The 26311-nt window shown below is 44.1% G+C and overlaps 1 protein-coding gene across 1 annotated transcript in view; it reads right to left on the reverse strand.

Annotated features, from left to right (window-relative positions):
• Positions 1–4006: 4006 nt before the first annotated feature.
• ccdc73 (coiled-coil domain containing 73) overlaps positions 4007–26311 on the reverse strand; it is a 78318-nt gene continuing 56013 nt past the window's right edge. Inside the window, exons 11-13 of the mRNA XM_078549615.1 lie at positions 5870–5980; positions 4164–4304; positions 4007–4015 (exon numbers count right to left, since the gene is read on the reverse strand). Coding sequence (XP_078405741.1) covers positions 4007–4015; positions 4164–4304; positions 5870–5980 — 261 coding nt within the window. The remainder of the gene's footprint in view (positions 4016–4163; positions 4305–5869; positions 5981–26311) is intronic.

Genomic DNA, 26311 nt, shown 5'->3' on the forward strand with positions numbered 1-26311 from the left:
CCAGCTTTTAACACTGGATTATATTTACATGAAACAAAACACTACAGTGTTGTCAATTTATTATCTAACTTAAAATGACTATTTCTACTTTTACACATGTCATCACTTTGTGTTGCAATCTATTTGTACTTTGCTTGGTGTCAGTCTTGACTCAGTAGTTAGCCTTCTCACTTTGGAGTCAGAAGGTTGTGGGTTTATAAAGAAAGAACAAACTTGCATTTCTATAGCAGCTTTCACGACCCATAGTGCTTTACAGTCACTGTAGAAAACACGTCAGCCGATTTTTGTTCTGCGAGGTTCCACAAATATTAATGCGCTAAATCACCAGATCATCTGTTTTGGTGATGTTGATTGATAGATAAATATTAGCCAGAACACTAGAAGAACTCCAGATACTTAAAAACATAATGTGGATTTCCACTTCAGTGCAACTGAGGAGGTGCTGCACTGTCAGAGGTCCCATCCACTGGATCAGATGTTAAACTCATTTGCTGTCTCAAACGGACACGCAAGCTCCCATGGCACTACTTCAAGCACAGGGGATTGGTTGGACCAAATAGCCTATTTGCATGTTGAAATTTCTACATAACAAACAGTTGCAAAGGGAAGAATTTTCCCGTTGGCGAGCGGGGGCAGGGCCCGCTCGCCAACACGTAAAATATCGTGCGGTGACGTCGGGCGGGTGTCCTGTCGTCACCGCGTGTCATTTAGATTTTCAGTTCGGCGGGTGCACATCCAAGTCGGCTGCGCGTCCACCGAACTGTCAAAGGCCTATTAAGGTGATTTAAAACCTAATTAATTCAAATTAACGAGCTGCCCGTCCAACCTTAAGGTTGGCGGGCAGGCGAAGAGACCAGGCAGCCTTCGCGTTTTTCACGAAACCTCATCCACGGGTGGGATAAGGTTTCATGAAGTGTTTTAAAATCTAATAAAAATTTATACTTTTATTCTTTGACATGTCCCAGCTCACGTAATAATGTCACATGAGGGGATATATTTTAAAAGTGTTAAAAACCTTTATTTGAAACTTCAGCACTGAAACAAATCTCCCTGAGGCATGGAGGTGCCTCAGGGAGATTTCTGCGCTCTTTCGCGCACATGCATGAAACAGCGCAGGGAATCTCTGAGGGAATCCCCCCCCCCCCCGCCCGCACAGGGAGCGCTCAGCGCTTCCGGGCAAGCGTCACACTGAGCGGGTCTTAATTGTGTCCCCGCACAATCCCCCCCAACGGGGGGAAATTTCTGGCCATAAGGCTGCAAAGCATCTTGCGGACATAACAGCTACTATATAAATGCAAGACTTTTCTTTATGGATTGTTTCTTGATAAATACATTTTGTAGCAATTTTATAGTGAAATTAATCTTGAAGACATTAAAACAATTTTTAAACAAGATTTATTGTAAATCCAAGAAAAGTAGAAACTTAGGGTGCAGAAACACACCACCTTTCATAGCACAATGAGGTAATATCCCTTAAATATAAATTCTAGCATCACAGTGAAAGTGAAGCCAGATCAATGATTGATAGCATTAAGAATGGAAACTGAATCCATCAGAAGTTTGGAGCTTGAAACCCAAATTGCAGTATAAATGCAGTCAATAAATAAGATTTCATATAACACCATAATGTAACCTGTATGATAAGCTCCTCTAACCAAATGAAGAATTATGTCCTCATCAGTATTTATCCCTCAACAAATATCACTAAAACAGATTATCTGGTCATTCTCTCATTGTTATTTGTGGGACCTTGCTGTGTGTAAATTGGCTGCCATGTTTTGTACATTACAACTGACTACATTTCAACTGGCTACATTTCAAAAGTACTTCATTGACTGTAAAGTGCTTTGAAACATCCTGAGGTCATGAGGGTCGTCAGTGACCGACCTCAAGAATACTGGACATCTCTGCCAACTCCTTTAGACACATGCATTTGCGCACTCTTTTTTTAATAACCATTGATTCAAATTGTTTGGTCAAATGATTGAGAATACCTCACATCATGCCCTGTGTCTTAGAGCAAGATAAACTTGGGAGCTAGTACATTTCCAAATTATAAGGAACCTTGGAGGAGCTAAAGCAGGTTAAAAACTTCAAGTGATGCTTTTAAACAGGATTTGTGTGTACGAGTGTTGAGACTGGCTAGTAACCCAATCCATTTTATGGGCAGGAATATCCAGGTTGATGATAGGAGCAAGGCATAGGCAGACATGAAGAGTTTTTACCAGACTGCTGTTGTGTCTCTCCTCACAGCAGCTACTCAAGAGCAGTGTGTGTCAGTGTGGCTCTTCGTCCATGTTAATCAGGGCACAAGCGACATAGCATAAGGGTATCATAACACAATGGATGGGCCAATTGGATCTTTGTGGAGCCACTAGGCACTGCAAAGTAAAAATACCAGACAATAAGGCAAAAGCAAAAAACTGCGGATGCTGGAAATCCAAAACAAAAAACCTGGAAAAACTCAGCAGGTCTGGCAGCATCTGCGGAGAGGAACACAGTTAACGTTTCGAGTCCGAATGACCCTTCAACAGAACTAAGTAAAAATAGAAAAGAGGTGAAATATAAGCTGGTTTAAGGGGGGGTGGGACAAGTAGAGCTGGATAGAGGGCCAGTGATAGGTGGAGATAACCAAAAGATGTCACAGACAAAAGGACAAAGAGGTGTTGAAGGTGGTGATATTATCTAAGGAATGTGCTAATTAAGGAAAGCAGGACGGGCAAGGTACAGATAGCCCTAGTGGGGGTGGGGTGGGGTGAAGGAATCGAAAAAGGCTAAAAGGTAGAGATAAAACAATGGATGGAAATACATTTAAAAATAATGGAAGTAGGTGGGACAAGAAAAATCTATATAAATTATTGGAAAAAGGGGGGGAAATCGGAAAGGGGGTGGGGATGGAGGAGAGAGTTCATGACCTAAAATTGTTGAACTCAATATTCAGTTCGGAAGGCTATAAAGTGCCTAGTCGGAAGATGAGGTGCTGTTCCTCCAGTTTGCGTTGAGCTTCACTGGAACAATGCAGCAAGCCAAGGACGGACATGTAGGCATGAGAGCAGGGTGGAGTGTTGAAATGGCAAGCGACAGGGAGGTCTGGGTAATGCTTGCGGACAGACCAAAGGTGTTCTGCAAAGCGGTCACCCAGTCTGTGTTTGGTCTCTCCAATGTAGAGGAAACCGCATTGGGAGCAGCAAACGCAGTAGACTAAATTGAGGGAAGTGAAAGTGAAATGCTGCTTCACTTGAAAGGAGTGTTTGGGCCCTTGGACGGTGAGGAGAGGGGAAGTAAAGGGGCAGGTGTTGCACCTTCTGCGGTTGCATGGGAAGGTGCCGTGGGAGGGGGTTGAGGTGTAGGGAGTGATGGAGGAGTGGACCAGGGTGTCCCAGAGGGAACGATCCCTGCAGAATCCGGGGGGGTGAAGGGAAGATGTGTTTGGTGGTGGCATCATGCTGGAGTTGGCAGAAATGGCGGAGGATGATCCTTTGAATGCGGAGGCTGGTGGGGTATAAGACAATGAGGTATTCGGTTCTGAAAACAGGACAGTCTGGTATAAAACCAGGCAAATGGACTCCCTATCACAAAAGGGGCCATACAAATGAAAGCTCTTTCTAGCTAACACTTTTAATCTATTGAATCTTAATTTCATATCATTTGAATCTTTCTTTGCCTCCTTAATTTCTCTCTCTCATTTGTCTACTTGTGATTTATTTCTATTTTTCTTTCTGTGTCACCATTCACAACTCTGAACTTGCTAAATTAATTGAATCATTTTGGTGTCTGGCATCATTGATACAGTTTCTCATTATAAAGCAAACTAATATTTGTACCAACAATATGTAGAGGGTAGATGCAAGTCCTCAGCTAATAACGTCCTGCGTCCTCCCTTGTTTACTTTGCTCCAAGTAAATAATTTAAGAACTTGTTTGCCTTCTACAATAGTGTTACGGTAAACAAACCAAAAGAAGATGCAAATTCCAAGTCAAATAAACACAACGTCTTTCGTATGTCTTTATAGTATCTGGTTTACATCATAATAAAGTTTTAAGCTGTTACAATTTTCCAGATAACATATTTATAGGCCAACATAAGATATTATATGAAAACCTACTGTTCCTTTAAAAGCCCTAAGCTCTTATTCTAGTGCCTTCAAACAAAAAAAAACTTGCCTGCAATATCGGTGTTTTTTGTTCTTGTTGCACATTTTGCACAGATAGTTTACTGTGGATCTCTTGCCACTCTGCATGAGCCTCTTTAAATGATTCTAATTCAGATTTAATTAGGTGATTTTCTTCATTTAATCGAGCCTCCTGCAAACAAGAATCAGATTTCTACTCTACTGATGTTGCGAAATATGCAAACATGAAAGGTTTGATTTCTTCAACTTGGTCCTGATGTAAAGTCAGTACTCTCAGAAAACTGTGCTCTTCAATCATGACTATGGTTGGGGGTATCAGATAGCAAAATTTAAGCATATTGCCATGAGTGAAGGGAGATCACCAGTCAAAACATTCCTCCATATCTGCTAAGGACATGTTTAAGAATAGCACTGGTACAGAAGTGAGATCAAATAATTTGCCTGAATTCTCAGCTAGGGAATGTTACATGTGCATGGCGATTTAACTTACTGAAAATAGGGAGGCATAAAACTTCACCTCTGTGTTGGGTATGCATGTCATATAAAATTCTTTCATATCACAATAACATAATTTGTGTATCACACTTTTGTGATAGAAGAAGCATCCACATAAGTGTTTTTGACAAAATATATGAATGATAATATAAATTGTTCAACCTGCATGATGTGTTTTGTAATGTGCCTGAAGTTATCCTCTTAAGATTTTATTAATAATGTTATCAGTTATTGTTCATACAATCAACTCAGTTGACACATAGTGCTGTCTTTAAAATAATGATGATAACCTTTGTTAACTCTTTATTGAAGACTATACTAACCCTTAAAAAAGAAACATATTATAACAGCATATTTCATGATAAAATACTTATTATGACTATAGTAATTATGGTTTTATTTAGTGTACAATGCATCTTTAAGAATGATACTTGTCAGACAAGATCACATGATCTGTAGTAACCAATAGGAGGGTAGCACGGGCTACCTCAGCAGTCAGTGTTGAGATAGAGTTGGAATTGAAAGCACACGTGTAGTTGCTGCTGAGTAAATAAACTTAACGTTTCCACCCAAGAAGTGTCTGCAGATCAACTCTATCATTAATAGTACAACTCGGCCATCCTACAACAATGACATAAAATTGAATGCCAACTAAAATACCATATACACCTTTTGCTAAATGTTCAATGGCGGTCAGATTTCAACTGTGTATCAGTTTTTGGTTTATCTAAGTATTATCCCGGGCAAGAGGGCAGTTACAGAAATAGAAATGTTGTCTTGATTATATCTCATATTTTTTATGATTAAAATGAGCCTGTAATTTTTCCAGGTTTAAAATAGAATGCCAGCAATATTCCTCTAAGAAAACAGTGGAATAATCTATTAATCAAGAATATAAAGGTTTTCTTTATTGGGCAGTCTGTACACTGAAGATTGCTCCCTTCTAAACAGGGTGGAGGTTGCAGTGAGGTGGCAGACAATGATTGATTTAATGGAAACAAAGGCGCCAAAGTCATTCTTCAGTAACCTGTATCTATATTACTGCGATGGGACATTGGTAGAAGTTCTTTGACACTGTAAACAGCCATAGGAAGCAGAACCACAGGGACCTCAGTAACATTTTTTTATGAGATAGCTATATTATTGTGTTTTCACCATTTTGGTGTTGTAACTAATTGAGCTGCTATCCAAAAAATATATAAAATCTGCATACAAATATCATATTGTTTTAATTCCCGTTACCTCCTTTTTCCACTGAGCTGTAGACTTTTCATTTTCCCTCTCGAGAATCTGAAATTTATCTTCATTTTCTTTTGCCTTCTCCCGGAGTAGCTCATTATCCCTTTCCAGAATCTGCCATAAAATTAATTGCCCCAGAAAATTAATATGACATTCTTAGCCTTATGTGATCTCCCTCTACTACATCGTTCTTGTGTGTTGCTTCTAAGATTCGTGCTTCAATAAAGATCAGTGTTGATTTGCCATGCCGCCAATGAATTTCATACAGAATTTAACAAATGTACATCTGACTCTGCTCATAGAAACCTGGAGGAGTACATGGAGGGGAAAAGGATGGCCTTTTCATAAAACCAAGGCAGTAATAGGTATAATAAACACATCTGCTATAACTTTCTGTCTCAGTGCACAACTTCTAATGTGCTAGGCTAAGCAATATAAAATGCTGAGCTACATGATATGAGATAGACTTTGGACTAATCTACTATACCGTGAGCAAAAAAATTAAAAGGTTGACTGAAAACTGGCCATCTTTCAAGTGAAAAGTATAAATAATATTATAAGCACTGTAATATTTGCATGGCTTCTCTGCGTTTAAGCAGTTATTTAGCAGGAAAAACTGTGCGTGTGATACTACATTTTGTAAATATTCACACCAGGTGTATTTTTGACATTGGGGAAGTGAACAATTTTAAATTATTTGATTAATTACAAGGACAATTGTTTAAATGCCTATTTTAATTTATTTAGAACATAAGAAATAGGAGCAGGAGTAGACCATTCGGCCCCTCGAGCCTGCTCCACCATTCAATAAGATCATGGCAAATCTTCTTGTGTTTTCGATTTCCACATTCCCACCTAACCCCAATAGCCTTTGATTCCCTTGCCTAACAAGAATCTATCTACCTCTGCCTTAAAAATATTCAATGACCCCGCCTCCACCACCTACTGAGGCAGAGAGTTCCAAAGTCGCACAACCCTCAGAGAAAAAATTTCTCCTCATCTCTGTCCTAAAAGGGTGACCCCTCATTTTAAAACAGTGCCCTCTAGTTCTGGACTCACCCATAAGAGGAAACATTCTTTCGACATCTACCTTGTCAAGACCATTCATGATTTTGTATACTTCAATAAAATCACCCCTCACTCTTCTAAACTCTAGTGGAAACAAGCCCAGTCTGTCCAACCTTTCATCATAAGACAACCCACCCATTTCAGTTTTCAATCTAGTAAACCTCCTTTGAACCGCCTCCAATGCACTTATATCCTTCCTTAAATAAAGAGACCAAAACTGCACACAGTATTCGAGGTGCGGTCTCACCAATGCCCTGTATAACTGAAGCACAACAGCCTTACTTTTATGTTCAATCCCTCTCGTAATAAAGGATAGCATTCCATTAGCCTTCTTAATTACTAGCTGTACCTGCATACTAATTTTTTGTGACTCGTGTACTAGAACATCTAGATCCCTCTGCACCTCAGAACTATGTAGCCGTTCTCCATTGAAATAATACTCTGCTTTATTGTTCTTCCTGCCAAAGTGAACAACTTCACATTTTTCCACACTAAACTCCATTTGCCAGATCTTTGCCACTCACTCAACCTATCTATATCCATCTGCAACCTCCTCATGTCCTCTTCACAACATACTTTCCTACCTATCTTTGTGTCATTTGCAAATTTAGCTACCATGTCTTCACACCCCTCATCTAAGTCATTGATGTAAATCATAAAAAGTTGAGGCCCCAGTACAGACCCCTGTGGGACTCCACTCATCACATCCTACCAATCAGAAAAAGACTCATGTATGTCTCTGCTTTCTGCCAATCTTCTATCCATGCTAATATGTTACCCCCTACACCATGCACTCTTATTTTCCGTAATAATCTTTGATGTGGCACCTTATCAAATGCCTTCTGGAAATCCAAGTACAATAGCTCTACAGGCTCCCCTTTATCCACTGCGCATGTTACTCCTTCAAAAAACTGCAATAAATTGGTTAAACATGATTTTCCTTTCGCAAAACCATGCTGACTCTTCCCGATTGCCTTGAACTCTAAGTGCCCAGATATAACCTCCTTAATGATCGATTCCAATAACTTCCCCATGACAGACGTCAAGCTAACTGGTCTATAGTTTCCTGTTTTCTGCCTCCCTCCCTTCTTGGATAGAGGGGTTATATTTGCTACTTTCCAATCTGATGAAACCTTTCCAGAATCTAGCGAATTTTGGAAAATTAACACCAGCGCATCGACTACCTCATTAGTCACCTCTTTTAAGATCCTAGGATGTAGTCCATCACTACCCAGAGACTTTCCAGCCCGCAGTTCCATCAATTTGAACAGTACTATTTCCCTAATGATTTCAATTTCACCAAGTTCCTTTCTCCCATTCACCACCTGATTTGCAGCTTTACTGGAATGTTTTTTGTATTCTCAATAGTGAGCATAGAAGCAAAATATTTGTTAATTTCTTCCAGCATTTCCTTATTATCTACTATTAACTCCCCACTGTCACTCTCTAGAGGACCAACACTCACTTTACTTACTCTTTTCCTTTTTAAGTACCTGTAGCTTCCTCTCATACTGTAATTTTTTTCTCCTGATTAACCTTTTAGCCATTCTCTACCATTCTTTATATTCTGTCCAATCATCTGTTCTGCGACCCATCTTTGCGGAGTTGTATGCTTTTTCCTTAAGTTTGATGCTTTCCTTAACTTCTTTAGTTAACCACGGATAGCGGGTTCTCCCCTTAGAATTTTTCTTTATAGTAGGAATGTGCTTATTCTAAATCCTCTGAAATATCCCCTTAAATGTCTGCTACTGCTTTTCTATTGATCTATCCTCTAACCTAGTTTCCCAGGTCAATTCAGCTAGCTCAGCTTTCATCCCCACATAGTTGCCCTTATTTAAGTTTAAGATCCTAGTCTTAGACCCACTCTTCTCCCTTTCAAATTGGATGTAAAATTCAATCATATTGTGGTCGCTGCTACCTAGAGGTGCCTTTACTCTGAGGTCATTAATTAATCCTGTCATGTTACAAAATACCAAGTCTAATATAACCTGCTCTCTGGTTGGTCTCAGAAAATGCTGCTCTAAGAAACTATCTCGAAAGCATTCTAAGAACTCCTCATCCAGGCTGCTACTGCCAATCTGATTTTTTCAGTTTGTGTGTAGATTAAAATCACTCATGATTATTGCCACCCCTTTATCACAAGCACACAATATTTTCTCATGATTACTTTGTCCTACACTGTGGCGACTGTTAGGGGGCCGGTAGACCACTCCCACTAATGACTTTTTTCCTCTACTATTCCTCATCTCCACCCAAACCGGCTCTCCTGATCTCCTGAACCAAGGTCATGTCTAACTATTGCACCAATGCCCTCTTGGATTAACAGTGCTATGCCTCCACCTTTACCTAGCTTCCTATTCTTCTTGAATGTCATATAACCCTCAATATTAAGGACCAAATCTTTGTCGTCCTGCAGCCATGTCTCTATAATTGCTTTCAGATCATATTTAGTTACTTCAATGTGGGTCATCAATTCATTTACTTTGTTATGAATGCTACGTGCATTCAGATAGAGAGCCTTTAGTTTTGTCATTTTGTTACCTTTGTAACATCTTTGACTGTTGATGTATTCTTAGGTTTTTTTCTCTCTGTCCCTTCATGCCATTCTCTGACCCTCATATTGCTATTTTGCTCTCCTGTCTTGACTCTCCACCTTGAATTGCTACCTCTACCCAAGCTTGATCCCTCACCTCTGTTGTTTAATTTAAAGCCCTCTCTACTTCCCTACTTATGCGATTTGTGAGGACACTCGTCCCAGCGTGGTTCAGGTGCCCCATAAACCAGAACCACTTCTCCCACATCTGTCTTTGAGCCACGCATTCGTCTTGTTAATCTTATTTACCCTATGCCAATTTGCACTGGCTCAGGTAATAATCCAGAGATTATTACCTTTGAGGTACTGCTTCTTAATTTGGTACCTAGCTCCTCATACTGACTTTGCAGAACCTCTTTCCTAGTTCTACCTATGTCATTGGTACCTACATGGACCACGACAACAGGATCCTCCCCCTCCCACTGCAAGTTTCTCTCCAGCCCTGAGCAGATGTCCTCAACCCTGGCACCGGGCAGGCAACATAGCCATCTGGACTCTCACTTTTTGCTGCAGAGAACAGTGTCAACCCCCCTCACTATACTATCCCCTGCTACCCCTGCATTCCTTTTGCTCCCCCGGCTTGAATGGCTTCCTGTACCACAGTGCCCTGGCCAGCCTTGGCATCCAAAAGCTCCTACATCTCACAGCTGCAACATAACACCTGTCCCACCATTCTAACTTATGTTATTTAATTAATTTACTTCAATTACTTTCTTCCTATGTATGCTACAATTTGCTTTGTTGATTGAATGCTCGTACCACTGACAACTAAAGATTATATGCTTCTTAACTACAAGGTATGTATTTTAGATGTTTGTTTAAATTATTTTATTTTTATTGCTTTTTTATCTTTATTATTTTATTTTAATTTTAAAGTTGTCAAATTTTCGTTTATTATTTTGAAGTTTTAGTTCTTTTTATTTATAGATCTACCTTAACTCGCCTGTCCTAACCTGGTTTCTCACACCCTGTCCCTTAGACTGACAACTACCAGCCAATCAACTTACTAGCTTCATGTGACATCGCAATTGTTCCCTTCCCCCACCCCCCGCAGCTTCCCAGCAGCTGAAACTGTGACAAAAACAAAAATAGCTGGAAAAACTCCTTGCTAGGCTGGCTAGTATTATTCCTAATTTTGGACCTCAGCCTGGGTGGAGAATGGCTAAAAAAAAATCAATTAAATATGGTATATACAATTCAAGAGATACTAGGATAAATTTTGATCTTCACTACCTGGGTGCTAATCCAGCAGAATGGATCACCAGCCTATTATAGAACCGTCTATTTTCATGAATTAAAACCTGACAGGTTCTATAACAGGCGGACAATCTACTCTGCCAGATTACTTACAGTCTGGGCCGTAAAGATCAAAATCTACCCCAGTGTGTCACTAGAGTCAGTCCTTCTATTGCCCCACCACCCTCAGAAGGTGCTTATCCCTGAAACAACGTCACTGATAGCAGAAAATGCCGCAATACTCAGCAGGTCAGGTAGCATCATGGAGAGAGAAACAGTTAACGTTTCAGGTTGATGACCTTACATCAAAACTGGAAAAAATTAGAGATATAACAAGTTTTAAGCAAGTACAGAGACAGGAAAAAAAGTGGGGGAAAGGGAACAAACGAAAGGGAAGGTCCATGATAGGATGGAAGGCAGGAGAGAGTAAATAACTAAAGGGATGACGATGCAAGACAAAAGGAGATGGTAATATGACAAGTAAATAAATAAAAGATGGGTACTAGAGGAGGTCTAAGTGTGAAAAGCAAAATCATCACCAACAGCTCCCACCCAAAAATAACTGCCAGAAGTCGAGTCTAGAAGGCTGTAAAGGGCGGAATTAACCCTGATTTGCACTAAGTACGGTAGCGGACTTGAAAGGCATTTTACCGCCAGCCGCAATGATGGGTTTTCACGCTGTGTCATCCCCTTCCCACCTCATAAATTATGCAGTCACGGGAAACACGCTGGATTGCTGGCGGCCAGCCTCCAATTTTCCCATCACTCCATTACCTCGCCGCGTCCTCACTCCAGCCGCCATATTTAAACTGCAGCTATGTTTACATTTCTCAATGCTTGCAGCCCAGGACTGCTCCACTGAAGACATGGCCCCAAAGCCAAGAGGAGTGCAGTTCCCCGATTCAGTGATGCATCCCTGGGACACGTTCTGGATGCCATGGAGGCCCACCGTGGAGTCCTCCACCCCTGCTCTGACCACAGGAGGCCCATCAGTCTCATCACTCCGGCTTGGGATGTGGTAGCAGAGATGGTGAGTGCCGATGCTGCACACAAGAGGTCGGCCATCCAGTAGGAAAATGGATGAATGATCTCATCCATGCCGCCATGGTAAGTCAACCATCTCATCACTCTCAACTCACCTACTCACACATTCACTGGCATCTCACTCACTACCAGTCCAAGGGACAATACCACTCACGCCTTCACACACACCCTCACATCTCCATTTGGCCTCAACTCCTCTGGGGATAGCTTCCTCGTCCCATCCATGGCTCCATTCAGCACACAAGCACACCTGGCATCCTTCTCATTTGGCTTGGCATGCACCTTGCTCCATCTGTCTTTATGCAGGACAGGGTCAATGGAGGTCCCAGACCTGGAGTGGAGTGCCAGACGTCAAGGTCCTTGCTCTGGTCAAGAGTCGCATATTTGAGCTGGCCGGAGGGGACCTGGGTCATTCCTGCTGCAACGGTGAGGTCGGCAGTGAACACCCACTTGAGGTTCCTGCACCACATCATCCTTCTCTCAATGCAAGTCTGAGTCCAGTGTTCTGTATTTAACATGGCTACCAAGCACTAATAATCTCCATTTTCTGTCCTAGGCACATCTGACAAGTCACCCTCAGGCAAGCTTGACCCCAACCCCAGGGCCGAGAGCATCTCGGATGAGGACACGGAGAGCAGCACTGTTGAAGACCCATCAAGGTGCTCACCCACACCCTCCACCAGCGCAACACACACCTCGGTGGGCCCTAACTGTACAGCAGCTTTGGAATCACAACCTGGTAAGCACACCACACAATTGGTTCCACAGCAGGCGGTGGTAGGGAAATCCTTGGTCGCCGGCACTCCGAGGACTGCTGGAGGCAAGGAATCTGCTGAGTCCGAGTCAGATGATGAGCCTCTGAACTTGGTCCTCAATCAGTTGATGGAGCTGTAAAGACAATCACAGGAACATCAGGAAGGGATGTCTGTTGCACTCCTCAGATTGTAAGGGACGACGAAGGAGTCCGTCCATCTTCAGTCTGAGGTGATAGTGCCGGCATGCCAACGCACCAGCAGCTTGACACCCCAGGGCCATCCACCCAGTTGATTCCAGGAATGTCCTACCGATCCAAATCCCCTCTTCCTAAGATACCCATAGCTCCAGCTCCACAGGTCGAGGAGGATGCAGCTGACCCACAGCAGGACACCCAGAGAAGTCTGGGGCCCTCCAGATCTTGGCCCTCCAGAGGATGCACGCCAAGTCATTACAGACAGGGTGTCGCAGTCAGCAGGCTGCCTTCAACTCCGCTGTGGATGTCGGAGGAGCACCAAGACATAGCGGCAGCGTTAAGGAGTTTGAGAAATGTAGTTGCACAGCCTGGCACAGGTGTTAATCACATGTAATTAATGTTCATTATAGTAAATAAACTCCCAAGAATGTCTCCTTTCCAATGGCTCCTTGTTATGATGAGCAGTGTTCATGTCACTCAGATATGAAACCTTGGTTCCTGCACAAGACAAAGGTAGGTGTCTCAGTCCAGGGCCTCTTCCTTGTGCAATATGTAACCTACAGACCAAAGTGATGGTCCAGCTTCACACTCACTGGACACATCAGTGATGTCTGCACCTTGATGGTGCTTGTCATTGCTGCCAGAATGTCATGTGGAGGCGTCACAGAGTTCCGTCATTCTCTCTGTGTGCTCTCAGCACCTGAGGTGGGGCTGCCCCCATGTCTTCAGCATCTGCACCCAGTGACTGTGTGCTCCTGAAGGGGACAAGTGCTGAAAGCTGACAAAGGTTCAGGTGCATTTAAAATTTCAGCTGCGTCTCCATATGACCCTGATCACAGAGCGCAAGCGAGCTGCCCGCAGCCAGACAGGAGTCAGACATTCACTGAGGATATGTGAAGATCTATGGAGTGTCCTCGCTGCATGCCGTCATCATCCTCCTGGAATCTAGCGACTATTAGGGCCTCCGCTGCATCTCCATGACATAAGCCTGAGCACTGAGGCATCACTGAGCACTGCCATCAGACACACAGGAGTCAAACGTTCATAGATGCAAGGTGAGGATGTCAGGATTGTTCGCACTGCATCTCAACATCATCCTCCACGAGTCTTGCAGCTATGAGGACCTCCCAAGTGCCTGCCTCATCTAGCCAGTGCGATGGCCTCAACGCCAGCATCCTTGCTTTTGAGACCTCATCACCATCTTCCCCTTTGACATCTTCATCATCAGAGGAGGCATGTAGCTCTTCCATCTCCTCCACAGCCAGGTCCTCCTCCCATTGCAGCGTCAGGTTCTGTAGTGCACAGCAAGCCATGATAATACGCGACACCCTCAGTGGACCATATTGCAGTGCTCCACCGGACCTGTTGAGACACCAGAACCTCATTTTCAAGGTGCCTATCGTTTGCTCTAAAGTCCAAGAAATGGCACAAGCCTCGTTGTACTGTCGCTCTGCTACAGTCTGAGGCCGCTGCACAGGCATCATCAGCCACGTCCTCTGTGGATAGCCCTTGTCCCTGAGAAGCCAACCCTGCAGCCTCTGTGGACCCTGGAAGATGTTAGGAATCCGAGACCTGTTAAGGATGTCGGAGTCATGGACTCTCCCAGGAATCATGCGCAGACCTGTAGGATGCGTTTGTGGTGGTCGCTCAGCTGAACTTTCACTGAGTAGAAGCCCTTGCAGTTGATGAAGCTGACTATTTGTTGCCACAGAGATCTAAGTGCCACATGAGTGCAGTCGATGACACTCTGCACCTGTGGAAAGCCCGAGATCTGTGCAAATCCCAGTGCTCTTGCTTCTTGGCTTTCCTGATCCCAGGCAAAATACACAAAGTTCTGTGCCTTCATGAAGATGGCGTCCATGACCTTCTGGATGAACTTGTACGTGGAGGCTTGCGAGAACCCGCACAAGTCACCTGTAGAGCCCTGGAAGGAGCCACTAGCATAAAAATTGAGCGCCACAGTCACTTTCACAGCCACTGGCAGTGGGTGCCCTCCATCTCTCCGTGGCACCAAATTCTACACAGGTGGCATATGTGACCAACCAAGGGTATGTGCACTCACATCTGGGTTCCCCTCGAAGTTCAACTCTCCAGGCACACACCTTTTAAAGGCAATCATGAAGCACGCTGTTCTGAAGCCACGCCGACGTGAGTCATAAATTTGAGTGGGTGGGGAGGGGGGGTTGATTCTGGCGTGAGGGCACAATAACGAGGTGCAAATGCATTAAAATTAAGTTCCCTTTGGCGGGAAACGTGACCCGCCATTGACGGGCAGAGGGGATTATCGCAAACTGGTTTCACGATGACGTGAAACCAATTTTTGGCTTTCTCACCATATTGTCTGCTGATGCCTGCCACCAACAGGACTGAACAATTCCGCCCAAAGTGTCTAATCAACAGACTCTCATTTACCTCAATGTTCTTTAGTTGGAACCTTGCTGTACACAAATTAGTTGCTATATTTCCCAGCATTACAACAGTGACCACACTTCAAAAAGTACTTAATTCGCTGTTAAGTGCCTTGAGAGGTCCTGAGGATGTGAATGGTGCTATAGAATTGCAAATTGTTTCCAACCAAGGCAAAACCAATTAAAATTTAGCTTCATGTTAAGTCCATACAGAAAATAAATAAAAACATAATATACTGCAAACACACAGGAGACCCATCAACATCCATAAAGGGGAAAGACAAATAATGTTTAAGGGATAAGCTCTTCATCAAAACAAATTTAAGCAATATGGAGATCTGAAAATTACTATCAAACCCCATGGAGAGGATTTTTAGCCCAGTGGGGACAGGCATGGAGAAGGGTGCAAAAATTCACACCACCAGTTGGCGTCCCAGTTTCCCGGCACCATACTTGGATCATTTTCCTGGAGGCAGGATGGAGCAATGACAGGGTTACTCACTCACAGACACCGGATAGCCAATATTGAGCTTGTTAAAGGCCTTTTAAGGCCTACTATCAGAGTCCGACTGCAATCTCCGGAGGCGTCAGGGACCAGCCTGGAATTGGCCTCCCGGCAGCAGAATGGGGTTTGGAGGGGAGGCTCTCCAGGCAGGCTTTGAGACTCTCTGCCTGCCTGCCGTCAGCTGAAGCCACAGGTCACCCCCTGGTGGCCTGTCTGCTAAAGGTATTTTCTATTTTAAAATTAAAGAAGTTGGAGGGTGCCTCCATCATAGGATGCACTCTTTCGCTTACCAAAAAGGCAGCCTGCTGCTTCTTTAGTGTTAGAGGACCTCCTGTTCATCCTCCAGCTTTGAAAGCCCACTCCCTGCCCTTAATTGGATGCGAAACCTGCCTTTTGGTTATTAATTGATCAATTCAGGGAAACCACAGCCAGGTGACTGTTCCCCACACAATGCAGGCATCTGACCCCTACCTGACCCTGATGTCAGGGTCCTGAACCCTCAGGGAAAAGTTCTGCCCTATATCTCTTCAAAATAATTTTTTCTTCAATGAGCTAATTATCTTTTCTAACACCTTGGAACCAACAATAGATGCTTTCTGAAGAAGAGAAGTTTAAGGTTGAACTACTGAAGTTAAGTCCTACTTCATTTTAGCTTTTTTACAACTCTTTCACCGAAAGATTATACTTTGTTGATATTTACATAAATTAAATGGATTGTTACAAGCTATCGCAGGAGTGGAAAGGCCTAAAAATCTGAATCTTAACTTTTCCGTCTTGTACACTCTTTATTTATACCAATCAGAAAACTGGGCAGCTGCTCACCCCTAATGAACAAGTATTACACTCGGGCTGACAGAAAATCCATTTAAATGACCTCAATAATTAACATATAAATCTTCTATTTTGGGGCATTGGGACTGCTTTCCCAATTGATAAGACTCTTCCTGTTTGACCAGCTAAAGGGAAGTTTAGCCTCATCTTCAATGGCAATTTTAATTATTGTTCTAAAATGTGACTACATTATGCTTATTTAATTTCACACTAAACCTTTGGAAAGTTCCAGCTCCAAAGAGCATTTCTCATCGGCTACCTAATTTCATTTTTACTTGACAATACAAGGTTTCAACATTTCTGAGTTTAATCAATCTCATTTCACAGGCTTTACACATTATTTTGTTAAAACTTGCATGTATAAATCTTAGATTTCTCAGGTACTGATGAAAACATGTACTTAGAATAATTTTGTTTAATGTAAAATTTAAAAAAAACAAATGATTTAAAGGACTGCGGTGAAAGACCACTGAATCTCAGTGTAAATCATAATAGAGTGACAGGGACCTTCTGTAATATAAACAAAGTTTTAACTACACAATAGAGTTAAAAGCATCGTTTGCATTAAAATATAATCAAGGGTACTTAGATACTTTGAGTACTTTTTAGATGATTCACTGGAGACAAAACAAAAATATGGAATTCTATTTAGCAGTTATGCAATGAGTAATTGAAAATGAATCAGGTCTAAGCACTCCTCCCAACTTCCAGATAAAAGGATGCTATGAGATTAATTTGTGTTATATGACAGTTTTCAAGAATTTTAAAATCAAGCAGTTTTCTTTTTCTCCATTAACAAAACTATGTTTGGGAAATACAAAAGAAATATAGCTATTTGAAAATTAAAACTGTTAGAATCATTTAACATTCTATGTTGAATTCAAAATTATTAAGCTAATCACCTATATTGTTTTTATTAGTAACATTATGCATTGAAATTTGTAACAAAGTTTACTTTTTAATTGTAGCCCTTTATTTTTAATCATGGATTTAATTGAAGAGAGAGACTGGCTGTGGCAATTTATGATGAAATACATTGTCAGAATATGGTAACGTCCTCATTGTTCTTCAAGGTTATGCATCTTCCAGTTCCAGAGCAGCACCCTAGTGGATTATTTTTTATATCTCACCCTCAACCCTGATCTTTCACTGAAATAGACAACTTACTACTTCAGACTTAAATGTGAAACCCTACCAAATCCTTAACAGAAATTCTGCTCACAAAAGACTGTCAAAGAGGAAAGTTCACAGATCTGTATATAAAAAAATTAGAGACAACTTGCATTTATATAGCACCTTTAACAATGGAAAACAGCCCAATGCACAAGAATGTAACAAGACTGAAATTCATTTACCTCATTTGGGGGTGTGATGTAAGCTTTTCTTTCTTTCTTCTCCTTCTTCTATTTTTTCTCCCTCTTTCTTTTTTTTCTTTTTCTTGTTCTTTTCCAAATATACATGTATACTTTCTTTTTGGTCAGTTTTTAAAATTCTTCAGGTGGATGAACTCTGGTTCAAAAATATTTAATCCTTTATTTGTAATGGTTAACCTATGGGGACCATATGCTTTGATGCGCTTTTTTTTTCTCAAAATGTCCACTAATGTCAGGGCCTCACAGGACGGTTGTCCAGTCCATTTTATCACCTGGAATGTGAAAAATCTAAACCACCCAGTTAAAAGAAATAAAGTTCTCTCTCATTTACATCGTTTGAGAGTGGGCATTGCCTTCCTGCAGGAAACTCACTTTCGTACACCTGACCACTTTCGAACGCGGAATTTTCATAGTAAAGTGAGAGGTGCGGCAATTCTAATCGATAAAGGCATTCCCTTTGTTCATTCAGGTTATAGCTGATCCTGGTTACCGCTATGTTATAGTACAAGGCAGACTTTTCAACTGTCCATTGATCCTAGCTAATGTATACGCACCCAACTGGGATGATCACCATTTCATTTCAAACTTTTTATTTTCCATACCAGATTCAGACTCTCAGGGCTGAATTTTATGGCTGACGCGCGGGTGGCAGAGCCCGCACGTCAGCGCTTAAAATGTCGTGCGCTGACGTCGGGCGAGCATACCAACGCCAGCACACGGCATTGCTATATATAGCTGGGTGGGCGCGCTATGCAGCGCAACGCACGCCCACCATTAATTAAAGGCCTTGTTGAGGCCCTTAACTCGGCAATTGAAGCCAATTTTGAGGAGCCCGTGCGATCTTCGCCTCGGCGCACGGGCCCAACGGGCAGGCTGATTTTTTTAACAAACCTCATCCAGGGGCGGGATATGTGGGCTCAGAGGGGTTGTTCATGTTTTATCTGAAGTATTTATTGCAAAAATTGTTTTAAACTTGCCTGTGTGATTGTTAGCAGTTCAGATCGATTTCCAATAGCTTTCTCTGTACTTTGAAGCTTCAGCTCACCAGTCTGCAGACAGTAATCTTTATCGGGCCTGCAGCTTTCCGGAGGCCTCCATTTAGCCTGGGTATGGGTTCTGACATTTCCACCGGATGCAGCTCCTCTGAGGAGGAAGGGTGGGTTACAATAAGGAGGAGGCCAAGAGTGGACAATCAGCCTCCAGGGGGGCCACCTTTGGGAGGCCAGGTGCAGGCACAAGGGCCGCAGGGCCAAGAGGTTGTCCAAAGTGGAAGGGGCCGCAGAAGACGCCACTATCCTGCTGCCAGGGTATACAGGCGGCGAAGCAGCTACCTCAATATGACTGCAGTTCAGTGCCAAAGGAGGCTCCGACTGCCAAGGGGGACAGTGAACTATTTCTGTCAGCTAATTGGCCCTGAGATCTCCCCTAACTGTGTGGGTGGACACCCCATGCCAGCGGTTCTGAAGGTCACAGTTGCCCTCCACTTCTATGCATCTGGCTCCTTCCAGGGCTCGGTGGATGATCTTTACGGTGTCTCCCAATCAGCTGTCCACACTTGTGTCAAGCAGGTTACAGACGCTCTGTTCAAACGTGCATTGACCTTCATTCACTTCCGCTGCGACCAGGCAAGTCAGACCCAGCGAGCCAGAGGCTTCGCAGCCATTGCTGGCTTCCCCCGCGTCCAGGGTGCAATAGACTGCACACATGTGGCCATCAAGGCGCCAGCAGGTGAGCCCGGTGCCTTAGTCAACAGGAAGGGCTTCCACTCCATGAACATGCAAATAGTGTGTGATCACAGGATGCAGATTCTGCAAGTTTGTGCAAGGTACCCAGGCAGCTCTCATGACGCCTACATCCTCATACTTCCCAGGTGCCGGGGCTCTTCAGTGCTCCGGCTCGGCTGGATGGTTGGCTGGTGGGTGATAAGGGCTATCCCCTCAGAAGGTGGCTCATGACACCTCTCCGCCATCCAAGAACAGAAGCTGAGGAGCGCTACAATAGGAGCCATGGCACCACAAGGGCGGTCGTGGAGAGAGCCATCGGTCTTCTCAAGACACGCTTCCGTTGCCTGGACCGCTCAGGGGACGCACTCCAGTACCACCCAGATCGCATCTCTGTGATAGTGGTAGCATGCTGCACTCTGCACAATCTTGCGCTAGAAAGGGGGGATGCAGTTGACGATGAAGACCTTGATGCAGTGGATGACGCTGCACATGATGAATCCAGCAGTGGCTCAGAGGATGAGGAAGCACAGGGCGATGATGAGGGGCAGCACGCCAACCCACTACTCTACCAAGGAGGCAGGGACTTTAATCCAACGAATCTTCAGCTAGCTCCACACACATGGATCTGCAGGACCAGCATTGCCTGGCGCATCCACACGCAGCACTTCGGTGCTACATCTTCCACCTCATCAGCTGCAACTAAGGGCTTAGTACAGAAACATCAATGTCCACTCAAACACTGATGATATGTCTGTGAAACATACAAATACAGCACAAAGGAAACACCCTCAGTCATGGTCAGAAAAGTGGACTTTATTGCCACCAAAATAAACAACAAACGTCGTTCTGATGCAGATAATGAAACATTCCCTAATCTCGGGCCAACACAAAATCACCAGTGACAAACCCGTGGAATGCTTAACGTGCCTTATGCTTACGTTTGCGGGTGCTACGTCTTAGTGCCGCCCCATCGCTCGGAGTGGCTTGTGAGACAGCCTGCTGACTCTGCTGTCCTGTTGGCCTCGATGACCTTGGCGGCCGTCCTCTGGCCCGTGGAGCCTGTGCTGGCCTCACCTGGGAGGGAGTGGCCAGTTCCAGAACTGGCACCTCCCCAGTTGTCGCAGCCTCAACAGATGCAACGGTCACTGGCAGAGGGGCGGAGGAGCTGCTGCCCTTATCCAGAGCGCCCTGAGAGGAGTTCGCAGCAATGACAGGCAGCTGCTGCGCCGACGTGAGGTCACATTGGACCTCCCTGCTCACCGCAGATGGATGGGCACCAAACTGCAACACTTGGTGCCCAGAACATCTCCCACGTTGCCAATGACCACCTGTGGCCATTAGCGCTGTGAGGGCTTACAGGTCAGAGCTGGAAGTCCCTCTCCATGAGAGTTGCCAATCTCTCCATGGAGGAAGCCTGAAGCTCTGTCCTGAGGTTCATGCCATCACTGACACTCTGCCTGGATTCCTCCACCACAGAGACCAAGTGAAGCACACCCTCATGCAACCCTTCCAGATGCTCCCGTGCACCCTGCCGCTTGTTCTGCAGCTGCTGCATGGCTAACATCTCCAGAGGCACATCATCACTGCCCGACTCAGCATGTGCCTGGTCCCCTGCAGTCCTCCGGCTGCTGGCGCCATCGGCACTCTCTGTCTGTGCTGAAATTAACAACAAGGACAGTGCATCAGTTAACGTTCAGTCAGTAACACCATTCATCCCTTTCCCCCCCGAGGCTCATAATGCGCTCAACCTTCAAGAACCTAAGGAGACGAACATTGGTGGGGTGGTAAATAGTCAAGAGGAGGCCCAAACATTACACGCACATACGGACAGGCTGGCCAGGTGGCCTAAGGAATGCCACATGGAATGTTATGTGGATAAGTGTGCGGTTAAGCATTGGGCAAGACAAACAAGGTACAGGAATACATGAGTAATGGTAGGACCATAGAAAGTCACGACGATTACAGGGACCTTGCTGGGCAGACCCATTAAGGTAGCAGAACAGGAACATAAGGCGTTTAACAAGGTCAAAGCCAGACTTGCCTTTATTAGCCGAGGAATAGAATGTAGGAAAAGGGAGGTCATGTTGCAATTGCAGAAAATGCTGTCGAGGCCACATCTACACTTATGCGTTCAGTTGTGACCTGTGCTTCATGGGAGGGATGGCATTGGAGTGGGGAGAGTGCAGAGGTTCCTGACCTGGATGCATGCTGGCCTGGAGAGTTGGAGTGATGAGGAAACATTGCAAACACTTGCAACATTTGCCGTGGAGCACAGGAGATTGACAGGTCACATTATTGACCTTCATACCGTTATGAGGGGCATAGAATGGGTGGACAGAAGGCAACATTTCCCCTTGGCGCAGGGATGACTAACATGGTGGCATTTATTTAAGTTGAGTGCCAAGAGGTTGACAGGGTGAGGTGCTGAGGACCTTTTGGACAGAGTAATGTCCGACGCACTGGCAGAAAGGGTGGTGGAGGTACAAACCCTCCTAAGATGCAATAAGTCTTTGGGTGTGCAGCAGCAATGCCATGGCACGTTAGGCCATGGGGATAGTGGTCACAAATGGGATAAGGCGACTTTGGAAGGTGCATCCTCAAGGGGCCGAGGGACCTTTGTGTATGACCCACACATCTGACTGTATCAGTCTGTGAATGAGCAGTGTTGCTGCATGCACCAATCATCAGTGCTTTGGATGGTGGGGAGACAGAATGGATGGGACTGTGGCCCTCAAATACCTGGCCGCTGCACCCCAGCCTCGCCGACACCTGTCAACCTGGCCGCTTGCCTCCTCCCCAGCTCCATGGCCTGCTCCTCGTAGGTGGTGAGGCGCTGTTGCACGGCGTGCCCACCACCAGTCCGCAGACGCTCCCGGCTATTGTTCTCTGTTTTTGCCTGCAGAACAGAGAAGAGCATTTATTGGGGCTGATCGCTCATGTACTCTGCATGCGCACACCGCACCCCAACCACAGTGGCCCATCTGAGGCCTCCAGCGGCTCCTGTCCACACTACTGGTGATCAGTCACCAGAAGATAGTACGGCTGCTCCTAACCCCCTCCCCCAGCGGCCACCTTGGACACATTCGGTGTCCATCACTTTGAATAACACACGGGTCTTAGCGCCCGTGGCAAGGAGGCGCAACTAGGTGCAGCGCCAAAGCCAGCAGATGGCTCTTGGCCACGACACCTTGAGGCTCCCCTTCCACCATCTCATGACCATCAATAAGACATGTGTTAGAGTTCTGAGTATGTTTCTAGCTGCCTCCCCTACAGGTTGCCCCCGGACTACTCAAATGCGACAAACACCAACATATGCTGCGGGGAGAACCCATCTTCTCCTCAGCCACTAAGGCTGATGTAAGCATGGTCACTATCTGTTTGTCCACCCAGCATGCGCCAAATGCCCAATGCAGTAACGACACAAAGACGTGGTGGGGGTCCTCAAAGGCTAAGGCTACCTGCTGGGTAAAATAGCCAAGGCCGACATGGTACTCATCCTTCCAGGGCGCAACAAATCATTGAAGCGCTTGCGGCACTGGGTTCCTGTGCACCACACAGCATCTTGAGAGCTTACTGCCTCCGCCACCTCCTGCCATGCCTGCCTGGTCACGTGGGGTCCTTCCTCTTCCCATCTTCCGGAAGCAACACCTTCCGATGATTTGACACCTCTTCCAGGAGGGCAGCAAGGCAGGCATCGGAGAACCGAGGGGCACATTGGCACCCCCGATGGCCTACCCTGCAGCCTGCCCCCCTCCTCCTCCTCTGCCCTCTGAAGCCCAGTCGCTGGCCATGGTGAACAGCCTAAAGGAGGCTGCCTGGCCTTTCTTTATACAGACTGCCGGTTCCCCATTGGAACTGGCGGTCTGTACACGCCCGCCACAGATTTGAATTTCCCACTGAACATGGGAGTCTGAAACGGGCTGGGCGGGCCTTAATTGGCCCACGCAAAATGGCGGTGCGGCCCGTTTCGCCGGCGGCGATTGGCTCCATGCCCGCCGCCAATTCGGTCAGGCCCGCCCACCCAACAAACAGAAAATTCAGCCCATATAATTTACTTCTTGGAGGAGATTTTAACTGTGTTCTTAGCCCAAATTTAGATCACTCATCCATAAAATCTGTTCCAATATCAAAATCAGCCTCAGCCATCAGTTTTTTTTTAGGATACACACGGATTGGTAGACTCATGGCATTTTCTATACCCATCAGCAAGACATACTCCCTTTTCTCTCCTGTTCACCACACCTATTTGCATATTGACTATTTTTTCCTGACAAGAGGCTGCTCACATTAATTCAATCTTAAGGATACAATAGTTTTGTGATCTCTGATCAAGCCCCCTTAGTTTTGGCAATACGATTTCATGACCAACCATTTCTCATCCACCACGGCGTCTTGATTCTCTTCTTCTAGTGGACCCGGGTTTTACTAAATTCATTTCCTCGCAAATAGATACTTTTGTAGAACTTAATACTACTCCAGATATTTCCTTTGCTACTGTCTGGGAAAGTATGAAGGCTTACCTACGTGGACAAATAATTTCATATACTGCTCAACTTAACAAACGCAATACCTCAAAATTGTCCCAATTGATTGACCAAATTCTCTTAGTGGACCAGCAGTCTGCTATTGCACCTACCCCAGTTTTATACAAACAGCATCTGGCTCTACAAACTGAATTTGATCTTCTTTCTACTTAAAAAACAGAAAAGCTTATACTTAGATCACATGGTATATTTCATCAGCATGGTGAAAGAACGAGTGGACTCCTGGCTCACCAGCTTCGTCAGTCTGTTTCCTCTCAACTTATTACTGAAATCACCACTCCAACAGGGTCAACTACCACCAATCATCAGGAGATCAATGATCAATTTAAACTTTTTTATTCCACTCTTTATACCTTAGACTCCTTTTCAGACCCTGGTTTATTTCACAATTTTTTTGATAATATTGACATCCCATCTCTAATGTCTGACTCAGTGAAATACTAAAGGCAATTAAATCCATGCAAAGTAATAAGGCCTGATGGATTTCCAACAGGATTTTATAAAAAAATTCTTAACACAATTTTCTCCTTTATTACTGTCTCCGTATTCAGAATGCTTTCTCTTTAAAATGCTTCCTCCATCTTTGTCTATTCTTTTAAAGAGGGATAAGGATCCTCTGCATAGCAATTCTTACCATCCTATTTCCCTTTTATTTATTTTTATTCGTTGGGATGTAGGCTAGCTAGGTTAGCATGTATTGCCCTTGTTCAGAGGTCATTTATGAGTCTGGAGTCATATGTAGGCCAGACCAAGTAAGAACGGCAGATTTCCTTCCCTAAAGGGCATGTTTTACAACAATCGACATGGGTTTCATGGTCATCATTAGATTTTTAATTCCAGATTTTTATTGAATTCAAATTTCATCATCTGAAGTGGTGGAATTCAATCCTGGGTTCCTACAGCACTACTCTACGGATTAGTAGTCCGTAGTAATACCACTATGCCACCACCTCCCCACAATGCGGATGTCACGATACTAGCTAAAGCCTTAGCCCATCGTCTCGACCCTGTCCTTCCATCTATTATCTCTCCTGACCAGACAGATTTTATACAGGTCAGGCAATCCTTCCTAATTTAAGGCGTCTTTTCAATATTATCTGTACGCATTCAACTACTCCTCTTCCTGAGGTTCTTATAACTATGAATGCAGAAAAGGCTTTTGATAGAGTGGAATCAGATTACCTTTTCTACACTCTTCAAAAATTTGGATTTGGACCCATTTTTATAAAATGGATACAACTATTGTATTCCTCCCCGGTTACTCCAGTACATACAAATAACATCCACTCTAAGCTCTTTGACTTCCATCGAGGTACCAAACAGGGCTGTGCCCTTTCCTCCCTACTTTTCGCTATTGCTATTGAGCCTCTGGTAATTTCACTGTGGACCTGTGGAGATATACAGGGTGTTATACGGGGTGGAGTCAAGCAGAAACTCTCCCTATATGCTGATGACCTGCTTCTTTGGTCTCTGATCTCTGATCCAGCCTCCTCTCTCCCACATATTTTCTCTATTCTTGAGCGACTTGGTCATATTTCAGGTTTTAAAATTAACTTTCAAAAGAGTGACATTTTTCCCATTAACTCTATTGCAAAGAGTTAACTTCTTTCTTCCCTCTCCTCCAAGGTCTCAGTAAACAGTTTTAAATATTTAGGAATTTTAATTACTAGATCCCTTGGAGACCTTTTTAAGCTCAACTTTGACCCTTTGTTGGAACGTATGAAGCAGGACTTAGCACGTTGGTCTAATTTACCCCTTTCTTTAGTTGGTTGTATAAATTCTGTAAAGATGAATATTTTGCCAAAACCTCTATCCTTATTTCATAGTGCATTCCCTTGTTTATCCCCAAGCACTTTTTGTTGCAATAGACCAATTAATTTCTTCCTTTATTTGAAATAAGAAAACACTCAGAATTCATAAAGTTTTTCTTCAAAGACCCAAGCATTTAGGTGGTTTGACACTGCCAAATTTTCAGTTTTATTATTGGTCTGCTAATATCCGTAATATTTCTTTTTGGCTTCATTCAGATTCAGCTGGTTTAGCAAGGGTGCAATTGGAGGCAGCCTCCTGTCGATCCATATGTCTGCCTGCTCTCCATTCCTTTCTCAACCAGTCACCTTTCTTCAAACCTTATTGTCAGACGGTCACTTAAGATTTGGACACTGTTCAG

The sequence above is a fragment of the Cetorhinus maximus genome, chromosome 9, assembly GCF_964194155.1.
Source record: "Cetorhinus maximus chromosome 9, sCetMax3.hap1.1, whole genome shotgun sequence".
NCBI classification, from domain to species: Eukaryota; Metazoa; Chordata; class Chondrichthyes; order Lamniformes; family Cetorhinidae; genus Cetorhinus; species Cetorhinus maximus.